Raw genomic sequence first — 16,689 nt, 5'->3', positions numbered from 1 at the left:
GTGGGGCGGGGTGGGGACCCCGACGTCACAGAGGCTACACAAGCACCTGGCGTGGGGCTAGCAAGTGCCAGGGGCCATGGGCTGCTGCCAGGATAAGGACGCAGCGGGAACCCCGGTGCCCAGAGCAAGACCACTCCAAAGGGACAGCCTTGAGGCCGGCTGCAGCAGACTCGAGAGCGAAGTGGATGTTCCCGGTCGCCGGTCTGAGGATAGCTTCCTGATCACCGTGCTGTGGCGGCGGCTCTCCATGTTCAGCCGGCGGAGCTCCGCGCGGTCGTCTGTGAGACATTCGGAAGTGATTCAGAGGCAGGGGGACCTGATCCAGAGGCAGGAAGATCCCATCCCTGAGGACAATCATGAGGACAGCCAGGAACAGTCGGAGAAGGGATGACTCAGTTCCCTAGGAATAAAACGTCTGTTCCAGCTCTGTCTGGGCGCTCCGACCTCTGCTACCTATTTCCCGTTGGTGCGCGGGCACTTTAAGGCTTCTTCCCTTAGGCAGGGCCCACCCTCGTCTCTGTACTCTCTGGGGGCGGGTCCCTGGTGGCAGTTCAGCCAATGGCAATATGGCAGCGTAGTGAGTGTGGGGTCCCGTTCTACTGGGCGTGGCGCAGCTCGTCGCTGGGGCGGGACTACGCGTGGGTGACGTGGCGGTACCCAGTCTGCTGTCTGGTGTGCACGGCTCCGGCACCAAGGAGGAGGCGGTGACTGCCCAAGAGGTCCCGCCAGCGGCGGCTACGTGGAGGTAGGGTCCGCTCTGAGCGGGGGCCGGCCGCTCTGTAAGTCCCGGGGCAGCGGCGACTGAGGCTCGGAGACAGGTAGGGTACGGGAGCCTAGGGCTGGCGGACGAACTCTGCCGGCTCGGCTCCGGTGAGCGAATGCCGCACCGTCCAACCAGGAAAGCCGCAGTGTGGAAGAACGTCGAACGTGGCCAACCAGCGGCTTCAGACTTACGGAAGGCGGGACTTTCCCGGGGCGGGACTTCCTGTTTCGTATAAACACCTTGAGGTCCCCCTCGGCCCGGCTAAGTGCGTCCCCCGGGAGCAGCGGTCGCGTCTCCTAGTGGGCCGCTGCTCGGCGGGTTGGAGCAGATCGAGGCGGGCCCTTTCCGCCGCCGAGCGCTGAGCGCGGGACCCGGGCCGGGCGGGAAGCGCAGGAAGGTGGCGCCGCGATGACGCTCTCCCCTCCGCCAAGGTCCGAGCTGATGTGGCCCAATGATCCCGCGGAAACGCCACGGGGCTAAGAATACGGATCAGGGCGTTTACCTGGGGCTCTCGAAGACACAAGTCCTGTCCTCTACCACTGCGGGCATAGGCCGCGGCGACGTCGTCCCCGCGCTCGGGCCCGCGGCGCCGGCCCCGCCCCCGCCCGGCATCATGTCCTGTCGGGACCGGACCCAGGAGTTCTTGTCCGCCTGCAGGTCGCTACAGAGCCAACAGGTGAGGCTGCACGGGGGCGGGGCCGGTATGGGTTAGCAGGAGACCTTAGGGTCTTACGCACTCAAACCTGAGGCGAGGACCTAGGCTGTTTAAGGTCCCGAAGAGTGGTATTCCCACTCCAAAGGGAGGCTGCCCTGAGGTGTTTGGTTTGGATCTGAAAGTACTTCCCGAAGGAGCCTGTAATCGGAAACACGCACCTGAGTCCGAGTTGCAGCTAGTTCTCCCACAGACTTGCTCTGCAACCGTGAGGAAGCTAATTTAGCTGTGCTTCAGTTTTTCTGCTCTGAAATACAGAAAATAATGGAGAGGAAGGAAGTGTTCTAAATCAGCAATTTTTATCAAAATCACTTTAGAGTTCTCTTGAATATTAAATTGCTTTGCTTCACTCTAGACTCTCTGAATCCAAGTGAGACTTGAATAATTATTTTAAAAGATCGTTACTGTTTGGCCAGGGATGTAGCTCAGCGGCACAGTGCCTGCCTGGTACTGGCAAGGCCCTGAGTTCAATTCCTGGTACCAAAAAAAAAGTTGCTGTTTAGCTGCTTTTAACAATTGTGTTTCTGTGTGCTGTGCAAGAACTTTCCAGTTTCCCTTAATTCCGATTCCAGGAATAGGACAGCAATATTCGTTGCCCTCCATTTAGTGCTTAATAGTGTATCAGAGTTGTCTGAAGTACAGGAGCTCACTGCTCCACAGAGGACACATCTTCCTCCTGAGCTGGCTGTCTCTGTTCTGACCCTCCTAACCTACAGTGCACTGATCTTTTTTTTTTTTTTTTTTTTTTGTCTTTTTTGTGACAGGCTCTCTATGTAGTTCAAGCAGGCCTTGAGCTCACTTTGTAGCCCAGGCTGGTCTCTAACTTGCAATGATCCTCTCACCTCAGCCTCCCTGAGGTGGGGGATTACAGTGCTGGTATTACAGGCCTGGCTTAGTGCACTGATCTTGAAAACAATAGGTGGTGGGTGAATTGTTTTCATTTTATAAAAGGAAAAAAATTTCAAAGTAATTTACTTGCCCTAATCTCACACCTCCTAAATGATGGAATGAGTACCTGGATTTGAATATACTTGTCTCGGATTTCAATGCTACTAACTGACCTAGATCAACAGATTGTGGTTGCTAGCAGTATTAGAGTTTAGTGCATGTGTGAGGAACAGTGAAAACTGGAAGTGGGTGGAAGAAACTGAAGCTGGCTATCTTGACTTGACTTTTCAGAATGGAATCCAGACAAATAAGCCAGTTCTGTGTGCTGCCCGACAGCGCAGTGAATTTACTCTTATGGCCAAGTAAGTGGAGAGCAGCTTCTGTGTGGTGATGGCCTAACTCAGAAGTGGGCTTCCTGTGGTGGCTTCGTTGTAAGGACTGTAATGGTTTCAACTGGAGCTAATGGGAGAATAGTCTGTCTCCTACCTTCCACAGTATTGTTACTAATGATCTTTTGCAGGCGCATTGGGAAAGACCTCAGCAACACATTTGCCAAGCTGGAGAAGCTGACAATCTGTAAGTATTCTTGGAGTCTTTCAGAAGTGTGGCAGTAAGGCAAAAACGGTCAAGGAGCCACAACCCTGTGTTTCTTCAGAGAGGGTAGAGGCTGGCAAACCCAGGTCTTTTGCGTGTTAGGGCAGCACTCTGCCAGTGAACCATGGTTACTGGAAGCCCTGTGAACTTTGTTACAGTGTCACCTCTTGTCTCTGCAGTGGCAAAGCGCAAGTCCCTTTTTGATGATAAAGCGGTAGAAATCGAGGAGCTAACATACATCATCAAACAGGTAAGCTCCTGGCTATTTAGTCACACTTCATTCTCGTCAGATATCCAACACCTGCCATGGAGGTCCAGAGCTAACCCTAAACGCCCTGCTCCTCCACTGGTGACACAAACCTGAGACAGGATTCTTGCCTTTGAGTTTATTATCTAGAAAACCTGTCCAGCTTTATAAGCCCATTCTTGTGGGTGTAAGAGTAGTGTAGAAAAGCTCAGCAGCATAAGCTCCTGCCTTGCAAGCAGGCAGTTGTGAGTTCGATCCCTGGTACCGATAAAAAGGAAAAAGGCAAAAAAAAAAAAAAAAAAAAAAAAAAAGTAAATTAAAAAACAGTATGAGAGTGCTGAGGGAGTACAAGTAGCTGAAACCAGAGCTGTGCAGAGGCAACGGAAGGCTGTCACCTGCTCAGGAACACCTACCCCAGTTACGGTTAATACTGCATCACCCAAAATCAACCTCCTTACTGTGCTATGTTTGCTTTTTTATAGCATTTATACTTCCAAACATCCTGTATTTAGCAGGCTTTGTTGTTTGTCTGTGTTCCTTTCTACTATCTCATTCTCCGCTCCAAAAAAAAAAAAAAAAAAAAAAGCCAGGCATGGTGGCAAATACCTTAAAATCCCAGTCTTCTGGATGGCTGAGGCAGGGGATCTTAAGTTTGAATCCAGCTTGGACAACTTGGGTGGCTTAGTAAGACTATCTGAAAATTAGAAAGGGTTGCCTCATTGGGAATATCCTGAGTTCAATCCTTTGTATGAAAAAAAAATTGCTTTTTGTTTCTTTGTGGCACACAGTGATTAGATTTATCATGAAGAGTTGGTACATGTAAATAAATAACACATCCTGATTCTTTATATTCTCTTCCCATTCCTCTCTTTTCCAATCTCTTGGTCCCTTCTGGCCAAGAACCCCAGCTGCCTGTTTGAGGGGATGTGGTGAAGCCCGAAGAAACAAGCAACAATTTAGTAATCCTTAAAAGGGGAGCTAGGAGGTCAGTTCCTCAGTATGGGGAAAGCCAATGACATACTGAGTTTTAGTTACTGTTTTATTTGTCACACACAGTAATCAGTAGAACTATCAGATAACTTAGAGTGTAGTGGTAATCTTAAATTGATAAGAATCTTATGTTGACGAGAATCAGTCTGAATAACTTGGCAGTAGTGTGGTCCTACGTGGATGTAATCTTGCCCTTGAATGTCACAGCATCATGGGACCATTAAGACCTCTATGCCCTGGCCTCAAATTTATAATTTGTAGTCCCCAATACTTTCTCATTTGCAAAGGGTGTTTCTGTTTTAGTTTTGGTTTTGGTTCTGGGGATCAAACTCATGACCTTGCGCTTCCCAGGCAGGTGCTTAAGCCACTGAGCTAAATCCCCAGCCCAGCCATTTGCAAAGGTTTTTAACAGAAAAATGAGATACTTAGCATCAGCGAAGGAGATTGTTTCTCCTGGTTACTTAAAAATGAACCCATGGGCCTTTACTAGTACCTGGCTGCAGTCACTGATTGCTAGTGGAATGGGTTGGAAAGGCAGATTGGTGACCGGCTATGAAGAGCAGCAGTGTGGTTCCCTGTGCTCTGGACATACATAGAGAGTGGCTTGGAGCACTGAGGGTGGAGCCAGGGAGGAGGCTGCTGCGCTCACTTGGCCTTTGTAGAGGTGATAAGACAGAGGCCAGAGGCAGCCACAGTAAAGGTGCTGTGCTAGTGGAGACACAGCTTCAAACCCATCATGGTTACTACTTACATCATGGTTACTACAATTATGACTACTTGTTAGAGTTGGCCCCTGGACACAATAGCCATAGGTGCAGGTAGGTATGCTCCTCAGTTGTGACCTTGGGGAGCATCTACTGCCTAAGCTGCAGGATCCCTCTCAGGGCTTAGTTAAAATAGTGCCTGCCTCACAGGGTCCTCCTTACAAGGTCCATTTTTCAATCAGTGACATTGCTGAGTGACTTTTTCAGGGATACGACTACTTTATTTATTTATTTGTTTATTTTTGTCTTTTTGAGACGGGTCTCGCTATGCAATTCAGGCTGGCTTAGCCTTACTTTGTAACCTAGGCTGGTCTCTTGCAAAAATACTCCTTTCTCAGTCTCCCAAGTGCTAGGATTACAGGCATGTGCCACCATACCCAACAAGGATAGGACTACTTTAGACGTGGTCATCCAGGCTGCCTGGTTGAAGAAATGACAGCCAAGGCACAAATGGTAGGTCATCCACAGGTCCAGTAGAGCACAGTACCAAAGAAGTATAATTTGGGACATCCTAGTAGCAAGAGAGAGGGTTCAGGGGTGTGGCTTTACTGCAGGTGATGGCCATGGAGGGGCCTGTGTAACTGCAGCACTGCGGGTTGGGAGGGTCAGAATGGAGAGAGCTGGCTCAGGAGACAGCTGTATCCTCCATGGGGCAGTAAACTCCTGGGAGATATTTAAGCAGGAGGATGACACTGCCTGACTTTTGGATTAGAGACACTCTGGCTCCTGTATAGGGAATGGATGTTTAGGGTACTCACTGAAAAGATTCTTGGAGATTTCCCCCTCTCCAGGACCTCATCGAACTATATCTCAGCCCTTTTCTACATTTTATTTTTATTTTGAGGAAGGGGGCTCCATACATGGCTGAATTGCCCAGGTACTGAGATCCTCTTGCCTTAGCCCCCCAGAGAGCCTTCACCATTTCCAGTTTAACCTGTTTTTTGGCACCAGGGTGCTAGGATGAGCTTTCATTGCCACCACCTGATTTCCTCCTTGTGTCTCTTACCTCCTGGTGGGCAGAGGACACATAGTCTGGTGTAGACAACATGGCTGTGTGACCAACTCACTGCTGCATGTGACTTTGGGCAAGTCACAGCTCTTAGTCTTCTGCTATAGTATTAGGAATTCTCTCATTTTGTATGTCTGGAAGATGGGTGACTTTCACTCTTCCCTTTTTCTAAGTATTGTCCAGCGCTTTGCTGGGCATTGTGCTCCGGCCTCCGAAGGGTTTTGTGGTCTCACATTGTGGAGCAGGGCATTGAAGAGGGGAGTAAACTAGCCAGTGCTTTTTTTTTTTTTTTTTGTCTTTTTCAGACAGAGTCTCTCTATGCAATTCAGGCTGGCCTTGAGCTTACTTTGTAGCCTAGGCTGGTCTCAAACTCACAACGATCCTCCTGCCTCAGCCTCTCAAGGGCTGGAATTACAGGGGTGAGCCACCACACCTGGCTCAGTGCTGAAAAATGGATGAGGGTCTGCTGGGCAGAGGCTTGGAAAGCACTGGGAGCCATAATGATTTCTGCTAATAGTTTCTACTCTGCCCTCCCCGCCGAGGTAGCCTGGGTTGAGCACTGGCTGAGGACCCGGTTAATGCTGGGCTTTCTGTGGCTTCTTTTACCAGGATATCAATAGCCTCAACAAGCAAATTGCTCAGCTTCAGGATTTTGTGAGAGCCAAGGGCAGCCAGAGCGGCCGGCATCTGCAGACACATTCCAACACCATTGTGGTCTCACTGCAGGTGGGACCCCTGGGGACAGGGACTGGAGTGGGAGCAGGGGAGTTCCATCTCCAGTTGACTCTTCTCATTTTCTTCTAGTCAAAACTGGCTTCCATGTCCAATGACTTCAAATCGGTGTTAGAAGTGAGGACAGAGGTGAGAGGAATATGTAATGAAAAGGAACATGGGTAAGGCCCAGGGGAAATGGGGACAGGACAAGTCCTCTGGGGTCAGGGGGTAGCAAGAGAGGCCTCGCTTCTAGCTCGCCCAATTTCCAGAGGCCTCAGGACTTTTGCCTTCTTCCCCACCACAGAACCTGAAGCAGCAGAGGAGCCGGAGGGAGCAGTTCTCCCGGGCCCCCGTGTCCGCCCTGCCCCTCGCCCCCAACCACCTGGGTGAGTCCTGGGTAGGGGAGCCCTGGCACAGAAGTCATATGAAGGGGGAAGAAGACCAAGGTCATTCCGTGTTGTCACTCAGATTCAGCCTGGTTCCGGGTTCTCGTGACCCATGTCTCACCTCCCACATTCTCACATCATGTGAACTCAGTCTTTTTTTTTTTTTTTTGTCTTTTTTTCAGTACCAGGGATCGAACTCACGACTGCCTGCTTGCAAGGCAGACGCTTATGCCGCTGAGCTAAATCCCCAGCCCCTAACTCAGTCTTACAAGACTGAATATCTGACTTTTGTATATACTTAGTCCCATTTTCTCACTTATTTTTCACAACCACCCTTTGAAAAAGCAAATACTGTTATCCCCATTTTACAGGTGAGGAAACTGAGGCTCAGAGAGGTTAGATGACCTGTCCAGGGTCACAAGGCTAGTAAGTGCCAGAACTGGGACTTGTGTCAGAGTGTGTGGGCTTTGGACCTGTGTTTACTGCTCAGATGAGCCACGTTCCCTCTCTTCCCCAGGTGGTGGCCCTGTGGTTCTGGGGGCTGAGTCCCATGCCTCCCGGGATGTGGCAATAGACATGGTGGATACAAGCACCAACCAGCAGCTGCAGCTCATTGATGAGCAGGTACCCACTCTGGACTGGGGTGAGTGGACCCTCAATCCTCTGGGTCCCAACAGAGTGGATAGTGTATAAGTGGAGCCGCAACCTCAAAGGGCCCGAAGACCTAGCCTCCTGGAGGAGTCCCCAGTACTTACTGCTCTCTCCCTTCTGAAGGATTCCTATATTCAGAGCCGGGCGGACACCATGCAGAACATTGAGTCCACGATTGTTGAACTGGGCTCCATCTTTCAGCAGCTGGCGCACATGGTGAAGGAACAGGAGGAGACCATTCAGAGGTGAGCGCTCCACCAGGAGTCTTCTCCTTCTGCATCTTGAAGCCCCAGGGTCAGTGTGGTACCTTAGAAGAATAAGAGTGACTCCTGCCACCAGCCAGGCTCAGGACACCTCTCTACTCACTATGAGAGTGTTTCCAGGTCAGCACAGCCTAGGTGCTGGTGGTGCCTTGGGGGTTGGAATGGTGCAGGCTTCCGCTCTTGGGCCTACTTCGTGGTGGTGTGGGGTTGAAGAGGATAGATAGCTGTGCAAAGAGCTGATCAGCAAGCAGATTCAGGGATGTGGCAGTCACAGCACTATGGAGACTTAAAATAGGACCGTGTGTTGAGAAAGTGGCCGAGAGCAGTCCTAGCTCCTGGGGAGGCAGAGGCAGGAGGATTGCTTGAGCTCAGGAGTTTGAAGCCAACTTGACCAACACAGCCAGGAAGTGACAGAGTAGGCACATCAGGTAAGTTGGCAGGAAAGGCTGCACTGAAGAAGACATGACATTGGAGCAGAGAGAGTGTTCCAGAGGATAGAGACAGGTGGTCCTGGCCCCTAAGATGCAACAGTCTTGCTGTATTCAAGAGTCCAGGCCGGCGTGACCAGAAAGCTACAGGTCCTGGAGGGAGGGAGGCAAGGCCCACCAGTGTCTCAGTGGGGACACATATAGCAGTGGCCAGCAGAGACAAGATCCTTGTGCCTGTGAACCTTACGTGCTAGGAAAGAAAGATGAGAAATAGCCACCAGGTTTGGAGGGACAAGTTTTACTTCTGTTTACTTGCTTTCCCTGCCAGTGATTATAAATGTAAGGGATGATAAGGTCAGCCCCACTGGGTGGCCTCTGTCCTGGGAGATCAGATAAGCCTGTCCAGGGCCTCAGGGGAAGAGGGGTCAGTGCAACAGACAGCAGACCACAGGAGGGATGCACCTGCTGTGTGGCCTGTGGTGGGAACCTGGGAAGGGAGGTCATGAGAGGTAGAGTCAGAGGGGAAAGGAAGGCCTGTATTATAGGAATGAGGAGTTCTGGACGTGGTACCTGGGACCTTTGCACTGAACCTCACCCCCAGCCAGATCTACTGACAGACTCTGTCGAGAGTGGTTTTGTTTAGTCAGTGTTAGAGATTGAGGTCAGGACTCCGTCTGTCTTATGCTGCCAGTGTGCTGTAGCTGGCTCTCTGTGTCTTTGTTCTAAGTAGAGATAACTGTTTTCAGTCATTTGTTGGCAGTTGCTAGTGAAAGAGCCTGTCCCTTATTTCTCTTCTCTGAATCATCACAGGGTTAGTGTTATTCTCGGCCTCTTTGCTTGAGCAAGCGTCTCAGTTTCCCATTTGTTTTACATCTACTAACTGGCAGCTTGTTACGATTGATGCACTTTAGAGATTCTAGACTCTGTCTCTCTACTGAAGGCTTTAGATGTTCACACTGAGCTACATCCTCAGCCCTTCTTTGATTTTTTTTTAACTTTTTTTTTTTTTTTTTAATCAGTACCGGAGATCGAACTTACAACCATGTGTTTGCAAAGTAGGCGCTTATGCCACTGAGCTAAATCCCCAGCCCCCCCTTTGATTTTTTATTTTGAGACCTGATCTTGCTAAGATTCTCGAGCTAGCCTTGAACTTGGCAAGCCTCCTGCCTCATCCTCCCAGGAGGCTGGGGTTTTAGGTATGCAGAACCACATCCAGGTAACAATTCCAACTTTTTGGTTTAACATGCAATTAACTGGGCTAAACTAAGGCAGTCATTTTATACCTTTTGTCTGAGGTTTCTAGTTGCTGTGGAGTGATTGATCTGTTGGCATTTACTCAGCCATTCGTGGGAGCAGAACCCCCAGGAAGGAAGTAGTCAGAGATTCTACATGGCCTTTCCCTCCCAGTCCTCCCTGTCAGTTCTACGTCACAGCCTTTGGGCTCAGGGACATTCTGGCTTTCTGTTGTTTGATTTGCTACATCTGTACTTCTGTTCACTTTATAAACATCCTTTTTTTCTTCTTTACTTGGCTATTTTTTTCCCCTGTTTTCCTAAGTTCCTCCCCTCTTATGCCAATTTTCCTGCTTAATTAATTTCAAGTTTCTAATTGCCCTGCTGTTTTCAGTATCTTCCAGTATCCTATTCCTAACTTTTCAACACAAGTTCCTTTCTGTTTCCTGGGGGTGGTTTTTTTGTTTGTTTGTTTTGTTTTGTTTTTTTGCTTTTATTTGATTTTGGCCTAGTTTAGTTTTTTCTTTTGAGACAGTCTCACTAATCATTTCAGAATATCCTTGAACTCACTATGTAGTCTTGGTGTGATCTTCCTGCCTCAGCCTCTAAAGTGCTGCAGTTACAGGCATATGTTTGCGCGCATGTGTGTGTGTGTGTGTGTGTGTGTGTGTGTATTACTGAGGATTGAGTCTAGGGTCTATCTTCTTTCTTTCTTTCTTTCTTTCTTTCTTTTTTTTTTGTTGTTGTTGTTTTTGGTTTGTTTTTGGTACCAAGGATCATGACTTTATGACCTCTTTATGCCAGGTAGGTGCTTAAGCCACTGAGCCTACTCCAGGGCCTTTCTTTCACTGATGCATTCAGCTATATTTTCAAGCTTTCCTTTATTTTGAGATGGTTTTGCTAATTTGCCAGGGCAGAGCTTGAATTTGTGATCCCCCTGCCTCAGCCTCCCAAAGTGCTGGGATAACAGGCTTGAAGCAACAGATACAGCTCTTTGTTTGAGACAGTGTTGCTGTGAGCCAGATTAGCCTCCAGTTGAGGATCCTTCTACCTTAGCCTTCCAAACCACCCGTGTGCTGCGATTGTAGGCACACACCTGCTCTCTTCTATTTTTTTCTTCCCTTTTATTTTTTTCCTACCTTTTTTTGTTGTTGTTTTTGAAACAGGGTCTCACTGTGAAGTTCAGGCTGGCTTTTAGCTCACTTTGTATCCCAGGTTGGTCTCTTTAAGTCTCAACAATCCTGCCTCAGACTTCTGAGTGCTGGGATTATAGGTGTGCACCACCATGCCTGGCCCTTCCTTCTTTTCTTTCTTTTTCCAAAAGTGGGGTTAAAGTCAGCCATTCACCCCAAGCTACAACCCCAGCCCATTTTGTTTTTCATTTTGAAACAGAATCTTACTGAGTTGCTCAAACTGGGCTGGAACTTGCTTCCTGCCTCAGCCTCCCAGGTAACTGGAATTATAAGCATACATCAGTGTTTGGGGCTCTCCTTTTATTACTTGTATGTCAGATTACATTTTTTTCAGTTTGTCATTTTGTGTGTGTGTTATACTGGGGATTGAATTCAGGGTCTTTGTACTGAGCCATACTCCCAGGCTTTTTGTTTTTGTAAAAACAGCAACAAATTTAGTTTGACGGGCTGCAGTGAGATTCACAAAGATGGTACATGTAGGCTTAGGTATACTTTTATGGTGGATATTTTTCTTTTTTAAAATGTGAGCCACCAGCAGGTATGGTGGCAGACACCTATAATCCCAGCACTCAGGAGGCTGAGCCAGGAGGATTGCTAAGAGTTCCACGCCACCCATCCCCCCAGCATTCTGGGAAGTTGAGGCAGGAGGATCAAAAGTTCTATCCTAGGTCAGCATGGTGTAGCCCACATTTGTAATACTACTGCCTGGAAGAATGAGGTAGGATGACTGCTTCAAGTTCCAGGCCATCCTGGGATCACAGTGAGTTCAAGGCCACAGAGTGAGGCCTGATTTGTTTTGTTTTTAAGGTCCTTATGTGTGGGGATTTGTGTGTCTGAGTGTGTGTGTGTGTGTGTGTGTGTGTGTGCACGCGCGCATGTGCATGTTTGGCCTTTTTGAGATAAGGTTTCAGCATGAAGTTCAGGCTATCCTTGGACTCACTTTGCAGTCCAGGATGGCGTGGAACTCTTAGCAATCCTCCTGGCTCAGCCTCCTGAGTGCTGGGATTATAGGTGTCTGCCACCATACCTGCTGGTGGCTCACATTTTAAAAAAAAGAAAAATACCCACCATAAAAGTATACCTAAGCCTACATGTACACCGAGCCTAACTAAGTCTCTTTTTTGTTAAAGCAAATCATAACTGTCAGTAAGAGCTTTATTTGGTATGACCAACAACTGCTTCCGTGCTATCTTAGTTATTTTCTTGTTGCAGAGATAAAGTATCTGACAGCTAAGGTTTTTGTGTGGTTTTTTCCCCACCTAAAGTTAGGGGAGGAAGGATTTACCTAGCTCTCGGTTTGTAGAGGTTTCAGTTCATAGTTAACTGGCTCCAAGGCAGGGTGGCATTGTAGAGGAGAAAGTTCATGGCAAGCACAAGGCAAGGCAGTGAAGTAGTGAGGAAGCAAGTAACAGTAGAAAGCAGTGGCCCTCTTTCTGTCTTTTGTGTTTTATCCAGGGTACCCACCCTTAGGGCTGGTAGCACTCATATTCTGTCCTAGCATCTGACTGTGAGTCAGTCCCAGTATCACACACCCTAGAGCCAGCCATCTTGGAAGAGCCTCACCAAGACTGATGGGCTTTGGGGTGACATCCAGATAGAAGCCATAATGCATGGTGAGAGGTGTAGCAACAGCTTGAAGCTTGGAAACGTTGTAACACCAGCCTCTCCCTGAGGAGAAAATACCTGTCCAGTTCCTGTGCTGAATGCTAAGGTGCACTCACAGCTGTCACAGCTGCTGCTCCAGGACCTCCAAGCACTGGCCCAAATGGGTTCACTTTGCAGTGGGATCGCTGGGCTGCTTGGCCACTCAAGATGTCTTCCCTAGGGTGGCTTTCCCAAGGGCTATTACAGTTTGCTCCATTATGTATTACTTCATGACCTTGGAAATTTGTGATTAAGTGACTTCATTACTTTATGCCAGCATCAGAGCATATGTAGTTCGACATGGGGCTGATGTCATTATCCATCATGTATTCTTTTTGTTTACTGTTGTTGTTTCTTTGATGCTTTGTTTGTTTGGTTTGGTGTGAACTCTAGTTTAGAGTGACCTTGAATGCACTGTGTAGCCCAGGCTGACTTGGAACTCATGGTGATCTTCCTACCTCAGCCTCGTGTGTGCTGGGATACAGGTGTGTACCACTAAGCCCTTCTCCATCCAAAAATCCTTACAGGATATTTGACAGCCTATCACTGACTGAAACAGCCCTCTGTGTTTATATTATCTAGCTTCTTTTTGTGTAACAAAATACCTGAGAATAATTTATAAGGAAGAAAGATTTATTTTGGCCTATTTTCAGAGGTTTCTGTCCTTGGTCAGCTGGCTTCATTGTTTCTGAGCAGATACGAATCTCAGTATGAAGGCCCAGGTTCAGTTCCCAGTCACCACAAACACACAGCAGGGCAGAGAGCACCAAAGTTCAAGGGGCCCGGGACAGGCAGCTCTTCACATGGCTCCAATAACCAGCGAGCGTCCTGTGTCTTCCAACAAGGCCTCACCTCCCAGTAATGTTGGCATATTATGGCTTCCACAGGGACTAACACCCGACATAGTTGGCCTCATGGCACAGTCATGCTGCAGACCCCACCAGGCCTTGTGCATTGGGGTTCCAGGACCCAGCACAGCAGTTGTGCCAGCCATGTAGGCTTCTAAGATTGTGTGCATAGGTGGCTTGGATGTGTTCTTTTCCTTAGTAACCTTTGAAGATTATCCTTTCCTTTTTCTGTTGTTGTTGTGTTTTTTTGTTTTTTGTTATTTTCAGTGCTGGAAATTGAACCCAAGACTTTTATAAGCTAGGCAAATGGCCTACAACTGAACTATATTCTCAGCCTTTTTGTTTTTGTGTTTGTTTTGTCTTTTTCATTTTTATCGGTACCGGGGATTGAACTCACGACCACCTGTGAGTGCTTGCAAGGCAGGTGCTTATGCCGCTGAGCTAAATCCCCAGCCCCTGTTTGTTTGTTTTTATCTGGTCTTTTTCCAGGCATGGTTTCTCTATATGGTTCAGGCTGGCCTTGAACTTATTTTTGTGTTGTTTTGGTTTTTTGGTACCAAGGATCAAACTCAAAGCCTTGCGCTTGCCAGGCAGGTGCTTACACCACTGAGCTAAATCCTTGGCCCCTTGAACTCACTTTGTATCCCAGGTACCCTTGAACTCACAGCAATCCTCCTGCCTCAGCCTCCCGACTGTCCCAACCTGAGACTTTATCTGGTTCCTGTGGCACATAGCCTGAGAGAGGGCTTTTCTTTCAACCATCTTTTATTTATTTACTGGGAATCAAACTCATAATCTTATGCTTGCCAGACAGGTGGTGTGACACTGCCTGGAGGGCTTTTATGTCTGACCTCCTGTCTGTAGCATGACATTTTTCCTTCACTTTCTTCAGAGTTTTCTAATAGTCTATGACCCTTTTCCACTGTATTACCAATATAATACATGTTCAATCAACAAAACTTAGTAAATATTGCTAAGCAAAATTATAGTAACCCTTGGAAGGTTTGTATCAGTTGAGGACTTCACATCAATACTTTGAAGGCTGACAACAGCCTGGGAAGACACAGGGCAGATGAAGAAAATGAGATTTGACATTAAATGATTTATAGTCATAAATTAGTAAATGGCAGAGTTTAAAACTACAGTGAAGATATATTCCTCTGCAAGAGCCATTTCTGTACCCAATCACGGATCCCGAGATGGAGGCCTGTGTGCACCGACACTTCTTACTGCCATGAATTGTGGCCATCTGGGCCAGTACTGACTTCAGCTGCATTGTTTAATCCAGTGTCCTCTGTTGCCCCTCCCCCATCCCCAGGATCGACGAGAATGTGCTGGGAGCTCAGCTGGACGTTGAGGCTGCTCACTCCGAGATCCTCAAGTACTTCCAGTCTGTCACTTCCAATCGATGGCTCATGGTCAAAATCTTCCTCATCCTCATCATCTTCTTCATTATCTTCGTGGTCTTCCTGGCCTGACCCCTGTCTACTCAGAGGCAGTGCATAGGGCAGAGGCCCTCTGGTGACAGCAAGTGGCAGAGCCGCCGCCAATCCTGTGTTGGGTGCTGTGGAGAAAGCCCTGTCTCCCTGGAACTGTTCAGGGTGGCTGCTGGCCCTGACCCCACCCCACACTTCCTGCCATCCTGTCCTCCCTTGACATCCTCAGGCCCATGAAACACACATGGGTCTGGACTCTGCTGTGCAGTGACAGGAAGGGATTGGGAGCTAGCTGAGGACTGTTGGAGGCCATGTCTCCCCTAGGAGATTTTTATAAACCCTCCACACCTCTCCAAGAAGAAATTTGGGCAGCTGGGGGACATGACGCTCCTCCCTGCCTTCTGAGTGAGGCAAGGAAGTGAAATGGCCCAGGGACCAACTTCCCCATCTGGGTTAGGGCTCTCCTCTCCTTACTGTGTATGGCAGGGGCCCTGAGCCCTCGCTGTTCACAACGCTCTATACTCACCAGCTGCTGTGACTCCGTCTGCTGTGCTGCGGCCGGTTTCTTCCCAATTACATCGAGACATCAGCCTCAAGAGCTGTGCTGTTGTTCCTGTGGGAGTCTGGGGCCCTGGGGACCCTGTTGCTGTGAGGGTGGGAGGGACCCAGTGGGCAGCACTTCAGGCACAGAAGCCACCTTCACAGAGAAGCTGGGCCCTGGTTTGGCCCATCTATTGTCCTGACACCTCCCAGACCAGCTCAAGCAGTTGGGCCTGCTTTACCGGCTGCTCATGTATCAGCTCCAGCTGTGGCTCTTGACCCCTGCAAGGCTCTCACTAATGCAACCCCTTCATGGGAGAATGGAGGGGATCTTGCTCAGGGTACCTATGGTAGGGTACTGTGTGGCCCTGTCCTGGATTGGGACCTGTGACAGCACCCTGAGGTCACTGAGCCTCCAGATCATAGCTAGCAAAAAGTTGCTTGAGCTACAGAGGCCTACGGCATGCCAAGGGTGCTTGAATATGGGTAGGGCGTAGCCCTTCCCAATAGCTCCACACGAATGGGTGACAGCCTGGAGTTAGCAAGCTAGGCTCTAGAGAGCAGCAGTTTAGTGTGGAGGGTGTTGTCGAACTAAAACCCATTTAGTTCACAAATAATTAATTGGTGAATTTAAACTTTGGAGCTTTACACAGACCCAGAAGCTAAATGGGGTAAAGTGGGTAAAGCCTCTGAATTAAGGTTTTATTTCCTCTGGAGCTCACAGTCCAGTGCTGCCCCTCTGGGGGACAGAATCCAGGGCTGCTGCTCTGCGGCACATCTCAAATGGATTTTTAATTTTTTTTTTTTTTTGGTACAAGAATTGAACTGAGAAACTTGGGCGTGCCAGGCAGGTGCCTGAGCCATATTCCTATCCCTATTCATTTGTTTAAGGTTTTTCCAAACTAATTCGAATGGCTTTGAACTCACTATGTAGCCAAGCTGGATTTAAGATTGCCATGATCTTCCTGCTTAGTCTTACACCCTTTTTTTTCTTCCTTTTTGAGACAGGGTCTCGCTATGCAGTTCAGGCTGGTTTTTGAGCTCACTTTGTAGCCCAGCCTGATCTCAAATTCGTAATATTCGGAATGCTGGGGTTACAGGTGTACGCCACCTTGCTTTGTCTCCACCTTAATTTTTTTTTTTTTTTTTTTGTCTTTTTCATTTTTATCGGTACTGGGGATCGAACTCACGACCGCCTGCTTGCAAGGCAGGTGCTTATGCCACTGAGCTAAACCCCCAGCCCCTCCACCTTAATTTTTGAGATAACATGTTAAGTAGCCTAATCTGGCCTCAGGATTGTGTCTTCTGCCTCAGCCTAACCGATGGGATTATAGATGTAGTTAGTGCGCCACTACACATTCCAGTTTCCTATTATAACCCATCTCTT

At 48.5% G+C, this 16,689-nt stretch overlaps 2 protein-coding genes across 3 annotated transcripts; both read left to right on the top strand.

Annotated features, from left to right (window-relative positions):
• The first annotated feature begins 76 nt into the window (after positions 1-76).
• Positions 77-443, top strand: Tex54 (testis expressed 54). The gene has a single exon (XM_063228281.1). The coding sequence runs from the start codon at positions 77-79 to the stop codon at positions 389-391; it is 315 nt and encodes a 104-aa protein (XP_063084351.1). The 3' UTR covers positions 392-443.
• A 154-nt stretch (positions 444-597) lies between these two features.
• Positions 598-15,358, top strand: Stx5 (syntaxin 5). Of its 2 annotated transcripts, XM_003467910.5 has the most exons (11): positions 598-745; positions 1,195-1,439; positions 2,655-2,725; positions 2,884-2,939; positions 3,137-3,207; positions 6,577-6,693; positions 6,772-6,828; positions 6,986-7,067; positions 7,585-7,691; positions 7,842-7,963; positions 14,645-15,358. In XM_003467910.5, the coding sequence occupies exons 2-11, from the start codon at positions 1,215-1,217 to the stop codon at positions 14,802-14,804; spliced, it is 1,068 nt and encodes a 355-aa protein (XP_003467958.1). In that variant the 5' UTR covers positions 598-745; positions 1,195-1,214; the 3' UTR covers positions 14,805-15,358. The 2 variants fall into 2 exon arrangements, with proteins under 2 accessions (XP_003467958.1, XP_005002911.1); XM_005002854.3 differs by lacking the exon at positions 598-745 and having other exon boundaries at positions 761-1,439.
• Positions 15,359-16,689: the final 1,331 nt, after the last annotated feature.

Source organism: Cavia porcellus, unplaced genomic scaffold, assembly GCF_034190915.1.
Source record: "Cavia porcellus strain 051 isolate PalLab524CR breed Dunkin Hartley unplaced genomic scaffold, mCavPor4.1 scaffold_17, whole genome shotgun sequence".
NCBI lineage: Eukaryota > Metazoa > Chordata > Mammalia > Rodentia > Caviidae > Cavia > Cavia porcellus.
This window is presented reverse-complemented; position numbering and strand designations above follow the sequence as displayed.

Excerpts from the sequence above, each read along its gene's own strand:
- Tex54 (XM_063228281.1), top strand. The coding sequence starts at position 77 with ATGGGCTGCTGCCAGGATAAGGACGCAGCGGGAACCCCGGTGCCCAGA.
- Stx5 (XM_003467910.5), top strand. The coding sequence starts at position 1,215 with ATGATCCCGCGGAAACGCCACGGGGCTAAGAATACGGATCAGGGCGTT. Across the intron at positions 2,726-2,883 it reads GAATTTACTCTTATGGCCAA|GCGCATTGGGAAAGACCTCA; the intron begins GTAAGTGGAGAG and ends GATCTTTTGCAG. Across the intron at positions 7,964-14,644 it reads CAGGAGGAGACCATTCAGAG|GATCGACGAGAATGTGCTGG; the intron begins GTGAGCGCTCCA and ends CCCCATCCCCAG.